Consider the following 25,596-nt stretch of genomic DNA (forward strand, 5'->3'; position numbering starts at 1 on the left):
TGGGTAAATTGAAGTGGAGAGCGCCGGTTCCCAACCAACACTCTCTGAAGAGCGACTGGCATCCAGAGACTCGGCTTGGTGGAAAAACCTGAGCAGCAGCTGCAGCTTGCAGGCACACAGCCTCTCTACTTCCTTTTCAGCCAAAGAAAAAGGAATAAAGAGAAAAGAGAAATAGCCAAAGTGCAGTGGATGAGCTGCGCCTGCCAGGAGAGAAGAGGAGGGTGAGAGCCAAGCTGAACCCCGAACAGTAGCATCTGGGGGGGGGGGGTGCTCAAACTACCTCGCAGACCTTTGCAGCCTTTCACTTTTCCTCCAGGTTGTTTTGTCACTTCTGGCAATTTTATATTTTTTCCCTTATTGAACTCTCTGAGAAAGTGCTATGCCTTTACCTGGGATCAGGTTCACGAGTCTGTCAGGTGTCGCAAGAAAGCTGCTTGCACAAAAAAAAAAAGTGCTGCTGCAGTGTAGAAAATGTGCAGACAGAAAAAAAATGCAGGAAATAATACCCTCATGCATTCACAACAGTTTTCAACAATACCAGGAAAATATGGAGAGGTGGATGGTAATAATTCTGTCTGTCACACCATCAACAGCTAAAATAACGACAAAATGACAGAAAGAAGCTATCAGGCTAATAGCTGCTGGCTAACCAGCAGACTTTGTCCGAATACGAATAATTAACTAATTAACTGAATGTAGGAGAGCCTCTAGTGATGCCTCATTAGTTTGTTTTTGCTTGTTTTTCACAAAATAAAAGCTCTATAAAGGAAAAAAGAAGCTCTATCTCTCACGTAAATCCAGTGTTGATCCAACTTATCAAATGCTAATGAATGAATTAGTGTTCATGCCAGCAGGTACAAGTTCATACCTCCTTTGCATTGTGTCTCAGTTGATAGATTTTTCAACAGTCTGAAAAAGGCCGGGACTAATATTTGGGCACGAGGCCGGTGGTGGGAGTGAGCGCTGACGGGGGCCCGGTCATGTTGTCGAAGTGAAGTGGGCCAAACTGCGAGTCTCATTAGCCCCGGAGCGCAGAGGAGCCTTTCTCCTCGGCTTTTTTTTTTTTGGAAGGGAAGAGGGGAACTGATTGCTAATCAAGCGAGTGAGAGCCGGCAGTAATTGGACAAGGCTGAGCTGCAGTGTCACCAATTAGCATTTGCAACTGTGGAGAGCACAGACATAAATGGTGTTTAATTACGACCATTTCCACTTTTTTTTCCCCTCCAGACGGAGGGAGTTGGAGAGGGGACGGAGGGTGGGAGGAGTGGTGGGAAACTTTTCCAGACGGTTTATGCAGGAAAAGATTCTGCTGCTGATAATCAGGGCGGGCGAAGAGAAAGATATCAGGCGGATCTGATATCTGGAGAGTCAGTTGGAAACATGCAGGGCTGCTGCTCTCAGGGCTGTTACGGCACTGAGCTGCTGCACTTCTTCCGCTGTGCCATCCAAGTTTGGACTTGAGGGAAGTTTTTCCCGCTACATCCTCTGGGCTGGGAAACATGGGAGTGAAAGGACAGATGGAGGGATGGATGGATGGACAAATAGATTGATGATGGATGGATGGATGGATGGTTGGATGGATGGATGGATGGATGCGTGAATGGATGGATGGATGGATGGATGGATGGATGGATGCGTGAATGGATGGATGGATGGATGGAGGGACGGACGGACATATGGGTGGATGGATGGATAGATGGATGGATGGGTATAGATAGATAGATAGATAGATAGATAGATAGATAGATAGATAGATAGATAGATGGATGGATGCATTTTATTCCTACACACCCATTCCAGGTCTGATCTGATATGAGGCACTTCACACGTCGTGTGACTGCATTTCCTGTATTTCACTGCCAACTTTCATCTCATCACTGTACCGTCAACCTGCAGGCTTCACACACACACACACACACACACACACACACACACACACACACTGCATCATGACTCAGGTTTTCCGAGTCGCTAGGGTCTGTCAAAGCCCCAGCAGGGCGGTGCGGTGAAAGCGGGTCGGAGGTTTGGGGTCACATCACGGTGAAATGTTGACATTTAGATCAGACTCGCTCGGTCAATTCAAAGTCCAATAAACAGTCCTGGCAGAAAACGCAGGTGGCTGCATTCAGGATCATGTCGGGACGAGAAGGGATGTGATGTTTTTCTTGAGTCGTTCTCCCAACCAGCTACTGTATGTTACTGTCGCTGTTGTCGTCGTTTCGAGTCCAGTTGTGTTGTTGCTGCTGAGGCTTCGACTTCTCTTCGTGTTTCTTTAACATGTCAGTTCCCCTTCACGCATGCAACAAAACACGAGGCAGCCCCAGATATGCTCCCATTTTAATTTTGACATTTGCATTCGGCACGAGCATGACATCAAGTCACTTTTCGTCCCTCGTTAATTAACGCAAATCTGTGTTGTGTTGAAATGCTAAAGTGAGTCGAATAACCTTTTTTTCCCTCAGCGGGGGGAGGAGGGAAACGTGCTCTTTGCGTTATGTAAGCAGGTCCTGCACTCGCAGCAAAACAACCTTTTCCCACCACCAGCCAAGACGCAAACACACTCACGCACACACGGACGCACACGTGCACACACAGAAGGTAGCGCAAAAGCTCTTCCGGCAAAACTCCACGCTGTCCCCGACTGATGACATCATCCTTCCACTGCCGGCCTAAAGGTCGCCCATGTCCGGAAGCTGTCCGCACGGCTGCACAGCCCCAACAACACACGCACGCACACACACGGGCAGACAGACACACACTTGTGCAACGGTGGTGGCTGACTGGCAGGATGTTGCCTGAAGACAGAAGACTTCCTTCCAGACATCTTCCCCCAAAATGCTGCCTCATTAAAAAGCCGCTGACTGGCTGCGTGACGGCCGGTCGGTCTGCAACAACACAAACTCCACTCTGTCGTGGGAGGAGGTTCATTGATTAACTGAATCTATCAAACTCACAAAGGAATGGAAATGGGACATCAAATAGATATGAATGGGCAAACCCTGACCACCCGAGGAAGTCTGTGGTAGGCAGGAAGGGCATCTAAAGAAATGAATAATGTTAATATTTATGATATTTAATATGATTTGATTGGGGCACCACCTGCTTTTTGGTTGTTGACGTCAGCAGGTAACACCAGAATCAGTCTCAATACCGTTTCTCCTTAGCGGGGAGTTCTTGGCGATACGCAGGGATTTGAACCACACTCTAATAAGTCAAAGTCAAAATAATTTGGCAAAGTTATTGGTCAAATTGATGCAACGCCAGAACTGATGAGACAGCGAGCGAGGAGGTTGAATTGCCCGTTCTGCTCTGTCCTACAGGTGGCTTCACTGGCGTTTTGGCGTTGGAGTAGGGTTTTTTTTCGCAACCAGTTGTAATTTCGGTGATCAAACAAATTGCACGGTTAAGAGGAAGGAAAAAACGTTTGGCTGCTCCAAAAAGAAATGGATTATTATATAAAAGATTATAAAATCGCAATCTCGGGGCCCGAGGATTAGCCAGTTGTGATTGGGCAAAAATTCTTATTAAAAATAATGGTCACTGGACGAGGCTGAGTTGTTTCTGCTATCATCTTAAATTGGCCTTTTTGCCAGAAATTAAAAAAAAAAATTCAGCTGTCGAAAAATAGAATAAAAAAAAATGACCAAGAACCAAAACAAAGACGAAGAACTAGAGACTAGAACTAAACTCAAACTAGACACCAGACAAGACGACACTAAGGAAGACTAGACAACACAGTGAAACAAAGGAACTGAATTCACTGGTATAAACTTGGAGAAGAGGGTGGTCTTTCGAACTCCAAGAACCAATGAAAAGGCTGCTCCAACTCTAAAAGTGATGGGTCGTCTTACGCTACATGCATCTGGTGAATATGTATGTGGTGTCGGGCTTGTTGACGATAAAGAAGTGAAACAACAATCAAAATGAAAGAGATGAACAACATGGAGAAATAAAAACCATGTGATCCTTCGTATGGTGGATACCTTACGAAGGTTAGGGAACAGTTGAGAAAGACCCAACGTTCAGAGCACATTAAACTTTCAAAATATATTTTGTATCTAAATATATATCAACGTATCTAAGCATGCATACAGAACTAGGAATTGATTTATATTTAAAAGATAACTGAAAGATTTAATCGATTAAACATTCAGGCACTTATATGGGCACGTATACAAATATATTTTTATATATGAATAGATATATGTATCCGTGGTTGTCAATATTTAAAAGATGTAGGTATAGATTGGGGTAACAGCCGCGTACGTGTAACGTGGAAAACTGGTGATGGTAATGATAGGGATTATGGAAAAGCATGTAACATTGATAATGAGGAAAACCGATGTGCAAAGTTTATTGGACTTTTCATCGATTGATTACTTATGAAAGACTTTCGTAACCGCCCACCCCCCACCCCCCGCTCCCCCTAGAGGACACTCTTGCTCCATCTGAAGCTCGAAAGCCTCCAGGCTTCCTTCAGGAGGAAATCCTAAATCAGTTAATTTTGAGTTTAGATGAGTGGTTCGAAGTCCATTAATACTTTATTTTCGATGGTGGTCACAGATATGTTACTTCCAGATATCTCTGTGGAAGGGGAAATAGAGTTTTTAGCATTGTCTGATATTGAGTTGTTCAGGAACATCTGTGTTGAGGATGACCCTCAGAATGTTCTGATAACGGTCCTAAAATTGGCGCTGGCCCCAACTTGTACCAGTCCCTGCCTGGAGCCAGGTCGTCTGAGTTCACTCCCCACTGTGGTTTGTGGGTGAAAGTGTTTTTCCTAGAGCAGGTGTTTTACGGTCTCAATATCTCAAGTGAGATTTAGTCACCGAAAGAGTAGCATCACAGCCAATCAGGTAGCACCGCTAGTTCCTCCAAACGTGGTTCACCAGAGGGCCGTGCTGCAATAAATTCCAATTGTCCTGGAGAACAACATTAGGTCTAGATGTGGCACTACAACTCACACGGGACGACGCACAACCAGAACTCTGCTGCTCTGACTGGTTCTTTTTGCAGCAGCCGGTTCATAGAAACTTTGTTCAAGAACCTCTGTAGATATTTAAACATCTCATGAAACAGGCATGCAGGGAAATTTTTTTTTTTTTTTGCTTTTCTTTTTTCAGTTGTCCAACATAAACTCATTGGTGTGAATCAAACTCCTTTAATGCCGAGTGGCTCCCTGAACATCTGCTGGTTGCTGCTGAGCAGAAGCACAGGATGACGGTTTAGTTTCTGGGCCTGAGGCTGCTGATGCCAACTGTGTGTGTGTGTGTGTGTGTGTGTGTGTGTGTGTGTGTGTGTGTGTGTGCGTGTGTGTGTGTGTGTGCGCGCGTGCGTGTGGATGAGTTTTTGCTTGTTTTTTTTCTCCGGTTCTGAGCAGAGCCCGCGGGCTTGTGCAGAACTCACCTGAAGAAGGTGACGAAGAACTGCACCAGGTCCATGATGCTGTTGTGCTGGGAGAAGGCGATCTGGAAGACAGGACGGGAGGCGCGTGAGAAAGGTCATGCGTTGCATAATTAACACCACAAACTGTCCGACGCGGACGCGATCAAACTGGAACATTGTTCATAGCGTCGACACATCTTGTTTTATTGCTCATGCAGAGAGGAGAAATGCCACTGACCATGATGCAGGAAAGGGGCAACAAATTTAAAAAAAAGAAAATCTGCATGATTTAATGTGCGTCAGGCTGGCGCTGCGGGAACACTTTGGAGGCTGTTTGTAGCCTCTGTGTAACTCTGCAGCCGCTGCTGGTAATGAACCCAGACGAACCTGCAGGATTCTGGTGCACCAGTAAATCCACCGACTGCAACATTCATCATCGTAACACCTCAGCGCCGTGCCGCCGCCGCCGCTGTTACTGTTGCAGCGCCCACAGATCAGACACGTGTTGACTCCCAGCAGGATGATTTTAAAGGGTACGACACCCAAATGAGTTTTGTTTTGTGCATGCGTGCACTTCCAAATGTCGACAATTAGAAAACATCACCAACAGAAAACAACTTTGGCTTTTAGGGAGAAAAAAAAAATCCATCTCCTTTTTGTATTGCAGACAAAAATAACTGTTCTTTTTTCATTTTTTATTAACATTGAATTGACTCCAATGTAATCTGGCTAACAATATACAACAATAAACTCACAAACTAACTTACTTTGCAGACGTGGCAAACAACGTCTGACAAAGTTGCACTGTCTGCAGATGCACTGCAGCCAGTAGCGACAGTAAAGCGTAAAAGCAGCGTCCACAGGTATAAGAGGCCGTATGACAGCCGTATATTTCAGCTGCTTCGACGTGGGGTTACCTTTAAATGGCCCTAATAGCCACGGAGAGTGTGTCTTTGTCTTTGCCCAATTCTCTGAGGACTGACTTAAGAGGTTTAGCAGCGGCAGCAGCAGAGTGTGCGTGTGTGTGTGTGTGTGTGTGTGTGTGTGTGCAGCAGGTAGAAATGGGTCAACGGTGAAAAAGCTGCAGAAAAGCTGATTCTGGTCTGCAGGGACGCAGCATTAATACAGGCGTCAGGAACAAAGAGCCCGGGCTTTGCGTTTCGGGGGCCTCTGACGCTGGAAATCTGCTTCTTTATCCCCCTGGCAACACACACACACACACACACACTGACTATCGATGTGCTGCACTCACAGTAACACAAAATAAGCAATTAAGAAGAACGCAGGCTATTCAGGAGGCACAACAGGTGACAGAAAAGCTGGCTAACGCTTGAAACCCATAATTAATATGGACTTTAACACACCTCCTCATGTATCCGCCGCCCACTCACACACTCTCTCTCTCTCTCTTCCTCTCTCATCCAATAATAACTCCAGCCAACACTCATCATTTCAATTTACAACAACCGCAGTCATTAAAAAACAACTATAATCAATACACTCTTGAGGCCACACCCCTCCCCGCTTCAAAGTGCTGCTGCAGAGCCACGAACACACCACACCAGTCCGAGCTCAACCCACACACACACACGCACACACACACACACACACACAAAACAGATGCACAAAGAACTGTACATTTTCCACAGAGCAGTGTTGCACCAGGCTGGTGATTGACGATAAGTCATCAGGAAATTTTTGCTGGTTCTTGTTAACAAAATCCAACAAATAAAAAAATTGATTGACTGTTCGCTGTGAGAAAGTTTGGAAGCAGCAGAGGGGAAGTGCCAAAGAAGGATTTAAATCCAAACACTCTGCTGAGTAACACAGAGCAGATTTCGGTCCGGATGAGGAAACAAGCGCAACAAATTATTTCCTGCAAGACTGCTGAGCTTCCCTTCGCATTTCTGCTGAAATAAATCGGAACGACCTGCCTCTAAACGAGCCACTAGGTGGAGCAGGGAGCTGTTTTCAAGGGTGGCATTTGAATGGTTTTCGATGTTGAAAAGCAAATTAAACAAAAAATAAATAAAAAACCCTCATATCTGAACCTTATTAGCAGCCGGTCAAAATAATAGACCTGGCCAATCAGCTTTTGGTGAGAGAGAAGAGGCGGAGTTACAACTACAGCCGGGGCTCTTTTTTTTTTTTTATTACCACTAACTTGCAAACAACAACCGCAGGCAGTTTGATTGGGAATGTTACAGCCCTCACTGACAGTGACCAACCAGCTGGCTCCACTGGGAGACACAAGTCTTGTCCAATCAGCTTCCAAGCTCCACTTTCAAACCATTCAGTCGAGTCTTTTCCATTTTGCAAGAGTGAAATACATCCAATTACTTTGAATGTGAAAAAAAAAGATTAATCATTTCTAAAGGTCAATTTCTGCCGGTGAGGCCTGAGACCTCGGCCACTGCAGCGGCATTAGTTGAGAATTGTGGCCGTATCCTGAGACTTGTGACTGGTAAAGCCTGCGATGCTGCTGCAGTGCTGCAGTAATTGCTCCACCTGGTCAACACTGAGCTGCTTCTGATGCTGGAGCAAAGCATAGGAAACACTGCAGGGAGGAAACACCGACTAACTGCAGAGGCGGCGTCTACCTCAGATATAATTGTTGGGAGGTCAGAGGTTAATTGACATTTCGGGGGACAAAAGCTGGAACTACAGTCATCACGGGGGGTGGGGGAAAAGGAGTGAGCAGGTGAGGACTCCTCTGGAGTGACAGAGGCGACTCCTGGGAGCCCAGTGGATCCTGGAGCCTGGTCATTACTGAGGCCCCACAGTGGCCTTCTGGGGACAGACCAGCGTGTGACTGCAGCCAGCCCCTTTAATTCCCCTGAAAGCCGGACTGATGCTCGTTAAAAGCTGGAAATGAGGAGAAAGGCTTTGAAGAGAAGGTCTGATTGGCCAAAAATGTGAGGTGGTGAGGACTATCAGGAAGCCAGTGATGGAGCAAGAGGGAACAAACAAGAGACAAACATGAAGACCGACCCAGGTCAGCAATTGCAGGGGCTTCTATTTTCTCTAAATCTTTTCTTCTGATACAGAGAAAACTGTCAGTTGGGTCCGCAACTCTGACAAGATGCCGCATTTTGAAAAGCGCAACAGTATTTTCCCCCCATTCTCCCTGAGTTGCCCAGTTTTTCAATTACTGCAAATGTTTGTTTTTTGTTTTTCTTTTCCGTGACTCATTTTCTAGTAAGACAAAATAAACAAAAAAGACGAGATAAACCAAATACATATTCCCTGCAGGGTTGCACAGAAAGCACTTTCCAGGAATATATGATTTAATTAAGGAGGAAATCAAACACATTGAGATCGGCCTCTCTTATTTAAACTTCCTGCTTCTCTTGGATTAAAAAACATATTCATATTCCCACACAACGCGGTGATAACATATATATTATTTTTTACTGTTTTTGCTAAAACATTTACAACAAACAATAAAAACTCTGCATTTTTTTTTCTATTTTTTTGTGGCTGAAAAGTGTTTCTAGCGCCGGCTCTTCCTTTGTCTCTATTTGCGTATTCATGAGGACCCTGACGACCAAAGCCAAGCGGCTGCCGAGTTCTGCCTCCACCTACACGGAATACAAATGAGGCCGGCCTCCACCATATGGCACACTTGTAGAAGATCTCACAGATGTGGTTTCCTTTTTTCGACAGGTGTTCAGTGCCACAAACACAACACCGGCGAGAGGAGGGGGAGAGAAAAAAAGAACGAATAAGAAGGAGGAGAAGAAGAAGAAGAAGAGGAAGTCGAGTGTGCGGCCCTCCGCTGCTTGACACTCATTAGTCTGAAGCTGATGGCTGTTTGTTTTTCTGCTCAGCCGTGTCCTTCACTCAGTCAGTCACACACAATCAGGAGCCCAGCAGTTCCCCGATTGGCCACAGGTGTCGCTAAACGTACAGTACAGAACCATATTGTGTTAGGCTTACATTTTTAAGCGTCGCTTAATTAATTGGCCCAAAGAGTCTCAAGAAAACACCCTGTCTATCTCTATAGCTACAGAAAACATATTTAACCCTCTGTTTGCAACTTCCCACAAAAAAAATAGAGACTTTTATTGGCCTCCCACATAAATCTGAAGAGACTACAAGGGCAGAGCCACCACCTGGCTTGAAGCTGACTCCAACACAAGGTATTGCAGAGAAATGCCTGTTATGGTATCACAATTGGGTGATTTGCACAATTTCTGCACTTTTTGAGACCTTTCTCATTTCATTGGTGGGTCAAAGAGCAGCAGATTCTAAAAAAAAAAAAACACACGGTCAGCTGCATGTGCTCTTTTTTATGACGTCACAGATGACTCTTGAACAAAAACCTCTTGAGAAAAAACTGACTTATTTCCAAGTGAAACCAGGGGGAAAAAGGTCATTGAGCAGCAGGAAGCAGCAGCGCGCGGTGAGTTTTTCCCACTCGACTCAGGCTGCTGATGACTTCCTGTCCTCCCCTCAGCACTGTAAAACAATACTGCTCCAGCTTAGATCCTGTACATCAGATAGACGAAGTGTGTATGTGTGCGTGGACGTAAATCGGTTTATGCATTCGCAAACAAAAAAAAAGAAGCATGGGGCGACCCTGCAGGTCCCCGTAAGATAAACCGTTAATTTTCACAGCCAAGTGGTGTTTTAGGGTTCAGATAAAACTCGGTGAGTCTATTGTAAACCATCCTAAGTGTGTGTGTGTGTGTGTGTGTGTGTGTGTGCGCGCGCGCATACGTGTGTGTGTGTGCATGTGTGTGCGCCACTCCTGCTTTAATCCAATAAAGGGGCCTCACTCTGTTACCGACGTGATGGGAGAGGGTGAGTGTTTATCTGTCAGGAGAGGCGTCCAATTAAATGATGGCAGGTGCGCGGGATAAATAAGTCGCGCAATGGAACGAGGCGACCAATCACGTCACTGCGGAGTTCATCTGCGGGGGAACGCCCGCTCCTCCCTGACAGAAGGCTTTTAATCAGCCGGCCTGTAGGCGGTGATGATGATTTGATGGCACGAGCATAAAGAGCAAGGCAGAAGAAACGCGGCGGATGAAGCTTGTGTGTGTGTGTGCGTGTGTCTGTCTGTTTGTGTGTGTGAGTGTGTTTGCATCAGTGATTTAAAAGGGAAAAGCTGTGTTGTGTTGAGGGTTTTGTTTCAAGCTGTCGGCTTGATCCTGTTATGCCCGAGATGTAAAGTTAAAATTAAAAGGCTCTGTGGTTTGTTTTCAGGCAATTTCGGACTTTGTGTGAGTGTGTGTGTGTGTGTGTGTGTGTGTGTGTGTGTGTGTGTGTGTGTGTGTGTGTTGTTTCCTGCTGAATCACAAACAGAGACGTGCAAATGAGAAGGCGGTCGGCTCTCCAGTCAGAAAACTTGTGGCTAAATGAACACAGCGAGGGAGAAACTGGGTCGTGTTCTCGCTGTTTGTTAACTTCATCAATAAAACATGTTTTGAATCATTAAAAAAAAAAAAAAAAAAAAAATCTAAACAAAAGCTGGAGCCGTGTCTGGTTGGTGACAAAATGGTGTCAAAGCAAACAAATTGCAGAAAGGTTTTATATTCCATAATGAGGATATATATATTTTTTTAATTCATTTCATTATTTTGCGTGTTAAATTAGCGTTAAAAAATTTACTAAAAATAAAATATGTTTGTTATTGTGCAGTACATTACTGCCTCGCGTTCGCCGCTCGCTGCTCCTCTCCGGTAAAATGTTGTGCAGCGGAGACGGGGACGGAAGGTGCAAGGTCGGCGCGACAGAACCAATCAGAATCAGTTCCGGCAGAGCGGCTGATCCTCAACACCTCGCCGCTGCCGGCTGACGTCAGGCCGCCGCCGCCGGCCAAACACTCACAGGCCGCATCAGTGCCGATGAGCCTCCGCCTGCGTCCACACCGTCCAGGGGGCGGAGCTACACCCTGCGCTGCCGGGGCGGAAACATTTAATGGAATGCGTGCGAACTTCAGAGAAAAGCACCTGCAGCCACGGCAGGAGACTCTGTTCGAAAAATCAGGGTTTTTTTTTCCTTCTCCTTCCTGATTTCCAACAGACTGTGTGTGTGTGTGTGTGTGTGTGTGTGTGTTCGTCTCCGGTGCGGCCCCGCAGCAGCCGATACGCCAACGCCGCCTGATTTTTGGACCTAGGTGCTCGTCTTAGGAACCAATAATCCATCAGTGTCACTCAATAGCTGCGTTTCCATGACAGTTTTTTTCGCAAAATAAAATTGATATTTCTAAAATGTTGACAAATTACAATTGCGATTTGCAGGTGCTTCCATTGAATGGTGTGAATGTGGAATGTCAGCCAAAAAAGAAACTGAAACGCCTGGTTTGGTATTTTAAAATGGAACGGAAACTATCATCGTGTTTCAGGGAAGCGACAACAGCAGCAGCCACAACAGGGGGACACGCTCCTGCTTTCAGAAGAGATCAAGTTGCAACTACAGTTGCCGTAATTTGTGTTGGGTTTTTTTTTGTGCTTCTGTTTTTTATATCAATGACTTAAATCAACTGCTCCAGTTACATCCGACAGTCTTGAGTGAGTTTCTCCTCCAAAACTGGCTCTGCTATCCAAGCTGCAGCTCTGTTCAAGCTAGCAACAGCTTGCTGTCTGCCACAACCTGAGGCCAGGCTGTGGCTTTGTCCTTCCACCTTCAACCTGTGTGCATGCATGCGGCGGGTGTGCAGACACTGTTAGATCAGATATGTCAGTCCGGGTCATTACCAATCCTCCCAACAATTTCTCATCCGCCCGCTCCAGCGTGGCAGGCCACCAAGGTCACAGCGCCGGACACGTCGCGCCTCTCACGTTACGCTCCGTTAGGCACCCGACACCACGGCGAGATGGGCCTCGTCGCGGTAATTATCATATCACCTTTCAGGGCAGCAGATCCAGGCGGGGGGGCGCCGATAGCGCTGCATCAATGGGGGGAAGCGCCAGACGAGGCCGGCGATCGATGGGCAAAACGAGCCATTAGCAGCCACGTGCAATAAAGGGCTGGCGATAAGAAGCAGATAATTGGAATCCAGCCTTCGGATGACACTCCTGTTTGAAACCAGGTATCTGATTTGCGATGGTGATTGGACTAAATGGCTCGCCGAGTCCGTCAACAGCGGCGGCAGGAGCAGCAGCAACAGGCTGCTTCAAAACTTTGACTCCAGTTTGCAGAGATTTCTGAACATGGTGACTCGTGTCTCGACTCCCAGACAACCTTTGTTTAAGAGCTCACATCCTCCCGCTGCCCTCACTTCACTTTTAACTTTGTCCTTGTTTGTCTGACGCCGTCTAATAAGATAAGAGCCGTCTGGCCCGCAGGACAGCGAGGAAAGGTTTCTGTCTGTCACACTGACATTGCCCTGCACTCCTCCGGCATCAATTTATCATTACTTTTACATTTTTTGTTCCTTTCATCCAACTGGATTGTTTGAGCCGCGTGTTTTCTGTCAAATCATCTTCTTGCAATAGTTTTAATATTCCAACATAGATTTTATAAATGGCTGCCAAAGCCATGAAATGATCATTTACCCCTTTAAATTGCTGCATCGCCTGAAAAAAACAAACAATTTAATTCATTCATTCATTCATTTTCTATACCCGCTTCTTCCTGAGTTCAGGGTCACGGGGGTCTGCTGGAGCCTCTCCCAGCTGTCTGAGGGCGAAGGCAGGGTGACACCCTGGACAAGTCGCCAGTTCATCGCAGTGCAACAATTTAATAAAGACAATTAAATCCAACAACGTAAAATCAAATAAACACATTCTGATGTCTCCACCAGATTGATTGATCCATCCATCCATTCATCCACCCATCCACCCTTCATCCATTCATCCACCCATCATCCATTCATCCACCCATCATCCATTCATCCTGATCTGTCCAACCTTCCTGATCGGTCCCCATCCCGTCAGTCGGCTCGACTCTCCCACTAACACTTTGACTCTGTGTGAGTCTCAGTATACTGCTAACCACCTGAAACCACAGACACACACACACACACACACACACATACACACACACTTCCTCCATCCTCTCCTCCCCTTATTTCCACACACTGTCACTTCCTGAAGCCATCCATCAGCACACACCCACCCACACGACACGACAGTCATCCTAAAATATCACCGCTAAAAGTCTCCTTCAATTTAATGGATCATAAGGTTGGAGCGCGAATATCGTGTGTGTGTGTGTGTGTGTGTGTGTGTGTGTGTGTGTGTGTGTGTGTGTGTGTGTGTGTGCGTGTGTGCACGTACGTGTGTGTGGATGTGTTAGCATGCGTATGTGTACGTGCGGGTGCCGCCTGGAGATTTAATCCCCTCCCCTGAATCACAGAGCGGGAAAACTCACAGATCATTAAATGTGATGGTGGGTTTGCACAGCAGAATTGTTGGCGCTCAGTTGTGCCTTCGGGGCTGCCGGTTGTGTAGACAGGAGCTGAGGTTCACACAGCTCCTGAACACCACCGACGACGACGATCTCTTGGCATTTTTAATCAAAGATCTTGATTTACATATATGTGTATTCATTTAAGTTTTTTGTATCATTGTGTATTATGTATGTTTTCTTTCTATTCAACAGAAAAAAATGAATGAGAGAACTTTTGTCGAACAAACTTTTAGTTAAAGTCCTACTCAAAGTCCTTCTCGAACCCGTTTCCCTCCGAGGAGGTGAGTTTCGCACCGTGCGCTCGCTGGCTGATTGCTTCCAGCGAGCTTTATTTCCTCCAAAAGACAAACTGATTAGAGCGCCGGGGAGGAGAAATAACAGGCGTCCAAATTGAAAAGAAATTGAAGACGGCAGTTGTTTCATGGAGAGCACTCTCACTGTGGCAGCGAGTGAGGAGCAATCACACGCATCCCAGCCAAAAATTCAAACAACAGATTTGATTGTTTAATTTTGTAGACTCGCAGCATTGCGTGTCTATTCTTTTTTTTGTTGTTTTTGTCGGACTGGATAAAGTGAACTTTGTTTACTTTATTATGTTGTTGGACTCAATAAAGTAAACTTTTAACTTTGAGCCGATAGTTTTCTCTTTCTGGGTGACTCATCAAAAAGTCTATCGGATGAGTTGATTATGTCATCTCATAAAGTCCACGTTGAACAGGAAATAACTGATAATCATGATAATCATCAGAAAAGCATTGCATCCGCAAGCTGTAAATTCCAGCCTCAACAGCCAAAAACTGCCTTTTACAATTCGCTGAACTGATGGTAACCATCATCTCCGCCGTCTCCCAACACTGCCCCCTCCCCTCCGCCCTCCAAAAAAAGTTCCTGACCTGGATCTTGATTGGCCAAGTGAAGTTGGACACGTAGACGTAGAAGGTGATGTTGTGGTGGACCCTGAAGTTAAACTTCTCGCAGGAGAAGCTGTCACGGTGCTCTTTGATGTTGGTCTTGGCTATGATGGGCATCTCCTCACCGGAGATGGTGCCAGCTGCAGGACAGACAGACAGACAGACAGACAGACAGGAGCAAAAATGAAACCAATAAAAGAGGGTGATGATGGTGAAGGACACTCGGCAGAGCTGCGATACCATCACGGAGAAGCTGTTTCTGCCATGTTGGCAGTCTTGGAACCTACCAGCGAAGTCGTTTTCTCGCTGCGACAGCAGTGTTGTGAAGGACACACACACACTGTGGTCACTTGGAGGGTTCAAAGGTTGAACCAGACCAGCATCATGTGCAGAAAAGTTGTAAAAATGGAGCTTTTATCATTGGCTGGGCTTGATCACACTCGTTAATCAGACTCGTCCCTCTCGCCAATGTCGGACAGAAAACATTTCACACTCAAGGTAAAGCTTCACTGGGCTCCTCAACCAATCAGAAACTGCCCATTGGTTTGACTTCCCATTAGGGTTACGGTTACGGTTGGGGTTAGGGGACGTCGGACCAATGGGCAATTTGTCGCACTAATGGGAGGTCAGACTAATGGAAGGTCGGGCCAATGCCACGCTCCCAACCAATCAGCTTCCTTTCAGCTGTGATGAAACCAGTACACCACGGAAATCCAAACTCCCTTTGGCAAGAGTCGAGTTTGGTCGTAGAGGCAGGAAGACACGATTGGCTAAACGTGCGTTTTTGCAAATCTGATTGGAGAAAAAAAAAACGTCTGTGGGCTCGTCACCAGATCGACGAGTGATTAATATAAAGGATTTGGGGAGCATTCCGTTCCATAACATGTGGAGACGTTGCATAACAGGATTTTTTAAAATGCTACCGACACCTCCCGTCCCCCGCTAAATCCAATAGCAATTCCAAAATTTCTCTTTGCACTTGAAAAATCCTTCTCTTGGCTCTTTCACTGCCTTATCAGCAGTTCTGCGCTAATGGAGCAGTTTTTTTTTTTGTTTTTTTTTCCAGGGCATTTTGAATAAAATATTTCCACCTCCTGTTTTATCAGAGCTATTAAATACCCTGTAATAGTCTGCACAGACATACACACACACACACACACACACACAAGCTCCAGAATCCCTAAACTGAGGAGGCTGGAGGCCCCCTGACAGAGTGAGAGCAGGATGCTTTTATCTTAATTGGAATCAAGGAAGAAATGTCTAAAACAGCCTTTGCCAAAACTCCAAACAGCTTCTGAGCTTATTTTTAGTGTGTGTGTGTGTGTGTGTGTGTGTGTGTGTGTGTCTGTGTGTCTGTGTGTGTGGGAGGGTGGGGGGTAGCGGTCCCTGAGAGGCAAACAGGAAGTGGATGTGACCAATATATTTAATAAAACTTGGCTGCAAACATAAAAATGGAGCAACTGTGGGTGATCAGCAAGAGGACGGCAGTTTCTAAGACAAACCACACGATCAAACCCAGAGACACAACATTCACCAGCGTACTGTACCTACCAACAACAGCTCACAAATTAAATACAAAACCTCTGAGGGTTTGTATATTTTTTAAAGTAATAATGTGCCGCGTTCATTATGTAAAACCATCCCTGAAAGTAAAGGATTCGTGCTCAAGGGTCTTTCCGGGTTTTACTTTAATATGTTTAAACCAGGATTTTTAGCCAAGGGCCACGTCAACATTACGTAAAGTAAATAACAAAAGACAAACATCTTCACACAAGTTATTGCATCAACTTTGCTCAAACCTTTGGTTAATTTTCCTTCATGATGCATCAACTTTTCTCAGTTTGAAAGTTTTGGGATTATTTGTGGATATTCCAACGTCTTGGGTGTGTGGTGGTCGTCACTTTGGATCATTTTTACAACAACCGAAAACAACTGTGCAGCTTTCAAGGCTCTAGCTGGCTTAAAGATCAAACTTGAAAGTGAGTTTTGACAATTTATAAATTGTACTTAGCCTGGAACAACTGGAAATCGATCAAGAAACTGCTGATTATGAACAGCTGAGACAAAATGTATGTGTTTGTGTGCTCACCTGTGGAGCTGAAGGACCAGGTGATGTTGAGGTTGAAGTTGTTGGAAGCGTTGATGGACATGTCCAAGTTCTTGTTGGCCTGGACAAACAACCAAACAACACAATTTTCACTTTAAGCTTTCAGTCCACACTCGTCAAATCCGACAGACGTATACGTTGAACCTGAGCTGCCTCGTGTACTCGCCTCGGGCAGAGTCGCCGAGTGCGGAGCAGATACATCAATTCTGCCTGAAAGGGAAGCGGCTGAGCGGAAAAATTCCACCTTTTAGGAGCGAAAGCTTCAGGCGCCGGAGAGGGAAATCATTGCTGCGATATAATCGACCGCAACGTTGTTCTTTTATTCTCAGTGTCAATGTTCTCTTCTCTTTAGAAGTAATCTATCGGGCTGTCGGATCGGAGTGTCAGTTAATATTTGAAACCATAGGAGGTCGGCGGCATGAAACTTTAGCTGTTTCCAAACAGACAATAAGTAACGCAAATAGAAATTAAACAACTGTAGAGCTGGATATCAAAATGCGCGTGTGTCTTACCTGTTCAGGTGTAGCCATAAAGTTGATGGCTGTGTAGTGGCGGTCGTCCTCCTGCAGCAGGCTGAAGGTGAACTGGTAGTCGATCAACAGGTTGTCTGGTAAAAGCAGAGAAATAAAAAAATAAAAAAACAAATATAATGGAGACCAGCCAAAGGGGACATCCAACAGTGACTCAGCACTCCTGCTTTTGGGATTCATTTACTTAATTAATTTATTTATGGGTGGGGGGGGGGAGACCGGTATGAACCCCTCCATTACCAGTGTTTTTTTTTCTCTTTCTCATTGACGTCACGCCCATCAAACATTCACAGATTTATGACAGCAAAGCCGATCAGGCGCCAGTCGATATTCTATTAGTCGAACGCGGCTACAATAACGGAGCACTGGTCAAGATCTCAATCAGTGACAAAATAGAGCGACGCCAATATCACACACACACAGAAGTGAGAACGTGTTCACGTTGGCTACTGCGCTGCCGTCTTTCCCAGACAAAGGCTCCGGTCGATGGAGCGCAGCGTCAATTCCAACGACGCACGCCGAGATTTAATCATCGCTGGAAGCGACGCCGGCGCTTTACAGTTTTAGTGGGACGACGAGTGGAGCGCCGAGGGAACGGCCGTGATTCAGCAGCCGCAGAGACAACAGGCGGTCCGGCCGAGTCACCTTGACTTCCTGTCTGACTGACTGCTGCTGCTGCTGCTGCTGCTGCTGGAGCGAGAGGATAACAGGCTGAGAGGATGTTTTCTTAAGCTAATCAGTGTGAATATACTGCAGAGTGTCTCCCCGCCTCGGGCTGACCCAGGTGTGTGTGTGTGTGCGTGTGTGTGTGCGTGTCTGCATGTGAGGGCGGCTGAGGTAAGAGGCATAAGAGAGAAGGTAATGTGATGCAAGCTGTTTAACGATAAGCTCAAAATTATCCAGAAAAGACTCTTAAAAACTTTTAAAAAGGCCTAAAAGGCTTAAAAATATTATCTTGTGTCTTAGTATTCACCACATGTGATGAATTATGCAAACACTGTCCAGGTAGCAGCGTATTTTGCCCTCTGTTTACAGTCTCCACCTAAAACCGAAGCTTTCTTGGACCTTCATTCCAACAAGGGGTCAAAAGTGGATGCAACACCTGGCTGCGGGCGTGGTTACCAACCTGGGAGAAGTATCAGCGGCCTCTATGACACCACAAAGGGACAATTTCTAAACTCGGTGCTTCAGCAAGCAGAAGAAGCAAATGACAGACTTTTCTGGTTCTTGCAGAGTTTATGAGAGGGATTATTGTTGGAAAACATTGCTAAAGTGGATTTTTCCAAAGAATGGGACCTTCATCAATGCATCCAATGCGGTGTTGGAGATGCCAACATTCTCAGTTGAGAGTCTCCAACAAATGGTCCGAATCCTGCAGAGGGAACGAATGAAGGGACGTGCCAGTGTGGAACAGCTAATCTGTGGCCGTCCGTCACCGAGCGCTGGCCGACGGCGGAGACATTGTCTCAGCATCTTTAAATTCCAGCGCCAGCGCTCAAGACGGAAAGAAAAGATAGAAAGAAAAAGAAAAAAGACAACTCTTGACTCAAACACACCAAGCATGGAAGGAAGGGCCCAGAGAAAGAGCGGGATGTGCAGTCATCAGCTTCCTCCCAGCTGCTGCCGTAACAACCCGGGGCGTCACCGAGACGAAAGCAAATTATGTTTGACAAACACTCTTGTTTCCTGTTTTGTTCAGCCTTCACGGCGAGTTAGCCGGAGCGGCAGTTACAGTATCGTCACATCAAAGACTCAGCATCCCCCTCTTCCCCCTCTTCCTCCTCCTCCTCCTCCTCTTCCTCCTCCTACTCTTCTTCCCCCTCCTCCTCCCAGGCAGACGTGCACTACCGCTGCTCACTTGTTTATCCCACCAGGGCCTTTGGACAACTTCACAGTATTTGGGTTTGTGCCGCTGCTGTTTTTCCGTGGATCTGGGATTTGTCTGTGTCTGAATTCTTGTGTTTACTCCCCAGTGCATCCAGTGCATATTGTACTTCTTTAGCCGTGTCTTCAGTGTTGTGTGTTGCGTTATAAAAGGTGTGTTACCCTGTTTGTTTACATTTTCAACCCAATCCCTCCGCCGTGTGTTTACAATGGGTTTATCATTTTAAAGCAAAGAGAGAGTATGCAGCCGCCGTGTTGCTAAAAGTTGGGCTCCTGGTAGGCAAATTATAAATCCCATCGGAGAAATCCGACAACAGTATCACTCTGGAAAATCTCAATTACCGGTGCCGAGTCTCGCTGCGGATAAACGGCATCCAGGTATGACCGCGGCTCCAAACAATCCCCCAGAGGAGCCTAATAGAAATAGTCCGTGTCAATTTTCCTAGCGTTTGCGCATGAGCGATCCCATTACCATAATAAGTGAGATGATTCGCCGTATAGCAAACACAACGCCGATGATGGCGGCACATGGGCACAATATGATATCCAGTCTGCTTCCAACTGGGCGTGAGCTCACTGACAATGTGGGCCGGCTTGAAGTTGGAGTGAAGGTTTCATTTACTGCTCGTTAACACTTTATTGCGTCCACCAACACCTTGGCAGCTCAGTGCAGGGCTTCACCTAAGTCAACCTTCAGCAGCTTCAATAGCGAGTCTGGAAAGTAAGGTTAGCCATGATAATATCCCCATGCCAAAAAAGTAATCTTGTTTTTAACTTACATTTATGTAAACTTTTTAGCCGATGCCTCTAGTGACCTCTTGTGGCCAGGAGCCGAGGAGTAAAAAATGAGCAGTGGGACTGGGTTTTGGAAGGAGCTAGAATTATTGTGGTTAAAGATGCCACAACTGTGGCCAAAAAAATCAAGAGCTTGGCTCGGGGGGAGGAGAATAAACAGATTCTTAGAAGAGCCACTGTTGGAAGCGGCATTCACCCCAGGTTCACTCTGGCTGAGCAGAGTCCAGTTAGTCAACACAAGGACACCGCAGACCTGGCTGTCAGGCCTAAATGGAGGTCGGGACGAGCTGGGGGGTAATGTATGCATGAGGTCAGGTGACCCCCATTTGAAAGAATCTCACTGTTCTTTAAGAACACATTGATCTAAAGGGCAGGCGGCCGCCAGGTCCACAATCAGCTGAGTCGCATGTGGAGACTGTTTGCTGAGTCTGAGCCGAGTCAAAGGCCGGCGTGGTGCATGCGATGCGCAAAATGTTGACACGTATTCACACGTTGGGTTCACGGCAAATACGCATAAGTGGGAATGTGTGAAAGAGTCAAAGCTATAATCATGAAATGGAATCGAACAAAAAGTCCCGTTCCAGTTAAATTGTTGTGGGGGTCAAAGACAAACAGAAGGAGCTGCTGAGTACAGCACAAACATACTGTGTTTAATCTCAGGACTGACTGTGGTTGTGTTGTTGTAGTGGTACTTTATTGGTATTTTAACTCTTTCGTCAAACTGTAGTGGAGTCAATAGTAATGTTATCAAAATAACTGTAAATAACTTATAAGCACTGATGATGTTACCACAATCAGTGACGTAATCTTTGATAACCTCCTCATTCTGTTCACCGATGACTGGTGTAAACTGTTCAGTCCGGCCACTCTTGGACATGTATGTGAGCCCTGCAGCGCCCCCTGCAGTCGGCTGTGAGTTGTGCACTTCCCTCATGGTGTGCTCTGAGTCCAGCTCAGCTTCAGTTTCAGAAATTGCTTCTGCATTATGGCCACATTCGTCTTCCAGCTGTCCCACTCTGGGCTAAAATGACCTGTATGCTGCAATCAGGAGTTATTTATCTGCCGGACCCCCCCCCCCCCCCCCCCCCGCCCCCCCGCCCCTCTCCCCCTCGGCCAGCAGGTGCAGGGCCGCGGTCTGCAGATGTCGAAAATGTTTGATGTTTGATGCAGGTGCAGAAGAATCACCGCCTGCAAGAATATGTGTCTATGCTCCTGTGTGTGCGTGTGTGTGTGTGTGTGTGTGTGTGTGTGTGTGTGTGTGTGTGTGTGTGTGTGTGTGGGTGGGTCCTCCCTGAAGTTTGAGCAAAATCCATTTCACACTGAGATCTGCTTTGCATCCATGACATCATCAGCACACAAATTGCATCATATCCCATTTCACCTCGGGATTTAAAGTTTATTTTTTTTCTCTATTCACATTCCTCGGCTGCAATGTTGACTAATAAATGATGTAATCTTCGAGTCTTGCTCTGATTAAAACCTAGACCTCTCTGTCTATTATCATTTCTCAGCTGTGTTTTGAGACGGGCGACGACGTCCCCCGAACACTGCGAGGCTGGCCGAAACCAATCTCAAGTCGCTCCTGTTTGATAGTCTGTCAGGGTTAAAATTGAAAAGAAAGGAAAAAAGAAAGGAGTGCGGGGAGAAAAAAAAAATTGGCCTGAGAGGACCAATTACTCGGAGCTGGATGGGCGTCCAGACGGACGGCCTGTCAGCAAATATGGAGGCGTCCTGGACTGACGCCAGATCGTAGTCTAATCAGCGGCCTCAGGCCAGGACGGCCGCAGCGCTGATTGCTGCCGCACAACTTCCAGCAGCAGCAGCAGCAGCTGCAGCAGCAGCAGCATTGCAGCTCGCCCGCTTCACATTTTTCTTTCTATTTGTTTTGGAGATCAGAAAAAAACGTTGTCATGCCCAGGGATGAATTGGAGATCGGACAAATGGAGCGTCTCCTCTCTCTTCCCTCTCCTCCATTCAGATCGAGGACGGCATTATCGTCGGGACCCAATTCTTCCCCATGTGTGGCTAATTGTCGTTTTAATTGCGACGGCGACTCTGCTGAGTCTCCCAGTCGCCCTCGGGGTGGGCGAGCGGCGCCGACCCGCGCAGCGGCGGCTGGTGTTTCCCCCCAGTGGGAGTGGTGGGACGGCGGGTGACCGTCCCTAATTAGTCCCCACCCCACACCAACTCCAGCCCCTTCCCACTCCCAACTCCTGGGTCGGTGTGATGGGATATGACAGCGCTTCATTAAAGCATTGTTCCGCTGATGGCCGCCTCGTAAACGCCGGCCTGACTGCAGGCCAAGTCATTAAAGGGCCGACGCTGCTGCTCATCAATCGACTGGTGGTTGAGTGTGACAGCGCTAAGTGAACCGCGAGCGTGGCGAGCGTAGCAAGCGTGCCGGGACTCCCGCTCGTTTCGCTCCCATTTAATGTCTGCGTCCTTTTGTGTCTGACACGACTTTATTGTGCTTTTTTTTTTTTTTTTTCTCTCTGCAGCAGCGACGGCGGCGACTGGAGCCGCGCAGCGCTTTCATTGGATTCTATACCAGTAGACCAGCCAATGACATCTTCAGGCTGAACAGCACGGGCTGTGTGGAGCTCAGCCAGACATTCAGAGAGAAGATTTTTTTTTTTTTTTTTAACGGTGACGTGCATGTATGTTTTTTCTTCTCTTTGATAAATAAGAATATAAACTTGTAATGAGACAATTAAAAATGCAAGAACAACATAAAATTGGGTCCGTCTCCCTTTGGAGGCGGAGCTTCCTATGGAACTGGTGCTTTAAAAAAAAAAAAATCTGCTACTAATCTGCAAAAACTGGCTTGAGCGTTTTGAACCAAAATAATGTTTTTGGCTGTGGAAGAATATGTTAACACACATTAACCTTCGCAGTGGCAAAAAATAATAATAATCATACTTGAGAGTGAGTTTGCAAACAAGACCTTGAATGGCAGACTGAAAAAAAAAAAAAAATCAAACAAACACCAATATCAGTGTTTGTGTTCATCTGTAATAACAGTGTTTCTGCAAAGCCTAGATTCCTGACTTGTGAATGTCAGACTAAGGGGCTGAACGTGGAGCAGGAGGCGCTGTGATTACTATGATACTTGGAGCTTTGAAGGGCTCTGCTGACGGCTGGGATATGAGAAAAAGCAAAGTGGACGGACAGACGATGGACAGACGACTCAAGGCCTCGTCTGATTCGGAGCAGATCGGGTCAAAAGTGGGCTTGTGCTTTGTTATGACATTGGAGCCGCTCCACCTCGAGTGCTTGTTTGCTTTAAGTGATTGCTTCCTCTTCACCTTCGAGGAGATGGAGGCGGCCGCTTAACCTCCATCGCCGGCTGCTTTTGTTCCGTCCAAATTTTTTTTATTTCTTTTTTTTCCCTGCGACTCTCAGACGGTTGAATAAATCCAGCCTGACCTCCGTACGTACGGACTGTCTCGGCAATTACCAGCTGTGTTTACTCTTATCGCCGGGGTGGGTTGAGACCTCTGGTGAGCGTCATCGCTTCATCCAAAGACCAAAGTCGAGTTAAGTTAAGTCTGCTGAGAGTTCAGGTGGACTTTGTCTAAACACGTCAGCCAATACGAGGGCTGGCACACATCGTTCACATCGCTCGCTGCTTTAACACAAAGTGGCTTCAGTGGGTGAAAACGCACCTGGGCAATTTTGCAGCTTTTTCAACAATGGAAAGAGCTTCCAATCAACTCATCCATAACCCGTCAGCTTCCTTTCAGCTGGGATAGAAAACAGGAAGTGTCTCTAGCGGAGCTTCCTCTCAGACAACACGCGTCTGATATTTCATATGGCGGAGATAAAAGCGTTTGTTTTGGGGGTTTTTTTATCAGCACTTTCCTTCCCGCGACATTAAAGGCTAATATTGACCTCAGCCATTATAACGGCTGCTTTCCTCAGAGAGCCGGGAAATCAATGGCTTTTAAATCTGTGATTCATGCATGTTAGTGTGTGTGTGTGCGTGTGCGTGCCTGTGTGTGAGAAGAGCGTTGTGTGTTCATGCGTATGCCCCATCCGCCGCTGCTCAAACAACACAGCCCAGCAGATAATGTCCCCTCACGCAGTCAAACACGCAGTTTGAGCCGCAGACGCCGAGACACGGAGGGATTCTGCACCTCGACACTCCCACAGCCATTAAAATCCCGTCTCTGGGTGCGTCCACCTGCGACTGTACGTACAGTACACCGCCGTTGCCCGGCGCTCTTTATTGCACAAATAGCACTGCGTTGGTGCCACCTAGTGCTCCGCGACCTCAGTCTGGAATCCTCTGCAGGAGGATCGCACCAAAAACCTGCAAAAACAGCTGCAGGGTTGAGATTTCAAGCCCAAATCCGATAGACTCCCTCTTTTAAAGGCTCTAATCTGAAACATTTTTATCACTGTCCTGTGAGGGGAAAGAGGCGGATGCGCTTCCAACGGATGGTTAGATCGCATGACAACAACTCTGTTAAAACTTGCTGCTGCTCTATCTGGAAATATTGTCTGAGAGCTAAACGTGTTTTGCGTTTGAGGAAAAAAAAAAAAAACATAAATAAATAAAGGTGAGCCTGTGTTAATGTCGGCCCTCAGACCTCTTCAGAGGCACATTCCCCAATGTAAATGTTATCTTCTGGTGATCAGAAGCATTTTGTGAGCCGACCGCAGCGACCTCGCCCGTGACTCCGTCTGATTGCTGGATCCGTCAGAGCTTCTCTCGTCCACACGACAGCCTCACTTACGCCGCACAGCTATTGACATTGACAGGACTTGAACTCCACACTGCAGCAGAGTGTTGTAATGTTCAGACTGATGACGGCAATCCGTACGAGTGTGTGTGCGTGCCTGCCTGCGTGCCTGCGTGCGTGGCTGCGTGTTTGGAAAAAGGGAGAGCACGGGCTTGTGTGCCACACAACATCTGCTCCGAGTGCAGCTCTCCTCCTTTATCTGCCCTTTGGAGGGAAAAAAAACAGCAATTTGCTGCAAACGAGGCAAGTCGGAGCGAACCAAGCGAGCATGTAGGAGCAGGAAAAACAAAGTCTTGCAAAGCAAAGAGACAGAATTTGTCTGCTTTTCAGAAGGAATCCGACTGCAACCGGAAATCAGTCCATATTTGCATGCAAGTTGCGTTGGTGTGTATATTTTGATTTTCTGATTGCATTGACTTTGAAACTGCGCCTCTCTAACTTTTTTTTGTTATGTTATACATTATATATATATATATATATATTTTTTTTTTTACCTTTGGTACCAACTGTGTTACCAAGGAACAAAACAAAGGTCCCGCTGCCTACATAAGTGTTGTGTCACAGAGACTCGGGTGTAGCAGAGGTGGGAGGAGCAGGATACTTACAGTAACATGTTCCACGGAGAGGGTTGCCAAGGTAACGGTTCTCCGAGTCACATCTGGAGGTACCGGAGAAGGAAGAGAGCGAGAAGTATGGTATTAGTGTTAGGGGAATAAGGTGTGTGTGTGTGTGTGTGTGTGTGTGTGTGTGTGTGTGTGTGTGTGTGTGTGTGTGTGTCTGTGTGAGGTGAGCCCATGCTGCAGGTGCTGCCTGCTCCACCTCTTTGCGAGGTGATTTCCCCTGACAGTTCTGTCTGGACATATAACTGTTCTCTTTTC

The 25,596-nt window shown here is 46.6% G+C and overlaps 1 protein-coding gene across 3 annotated transcripts in view; it reads right to left on the bottom strand.

The window, feature by feature from the left end:
- The window catches only part of LOC142899445 (attractin-like protein 1), a 132,658-nt gene that overhangs the window by 55,570 nt on the left and 51,492 nt on the right, over window positions 1–25,596 (bottom strand). For all 3 annotated transcript variants that reach the window (XM_076043017.1, XM_076043015.1, XM_076043018.1), the window contains 5 exons: window positions 25,324–25,376; window positions 17,277–17,371; window positions 16,747–16,825; window positions 14,640–14,797; window positions 5,407–5,468 (listed from right to left, as the gene is read on the bottom strand). In XM_076043017.1, coding sequence (XP_075899132.1) covers window positions 5,407–5,468; window positions 14,640–14,797; window positions 16,747–16,825; window positions 17,277–17,371; window positions 25,324–25,376 — 447 coding nt within the window. The remainder of the gene's footprint in view (window positions 1–5,406; window positions 5,469–14,639; window positions 14,798–16,746; window positions 16,826–17,276; window positions 17,372–25,323; window positions 25,377–25,596) is intronic.

This window comes from Nelusetta ayraudi, unplaced genomic scaffold, assembly GCF_046127955.1.
Source record: "Nelusetta ayraudi isolate G7.1 ecotype Tasmania unplaced genomic scaffold, CSIRO-AGI_Nayr_v1 ptg000072l, whole genome shotgun sequence".
Classification (NCBI taxonomy): Eukaryota; Metazoa; Chordata; class Actinopteri; order Tetraodontiformes; family Monacanthidae; genus Nelusetta; species Nelusetta ayraudi.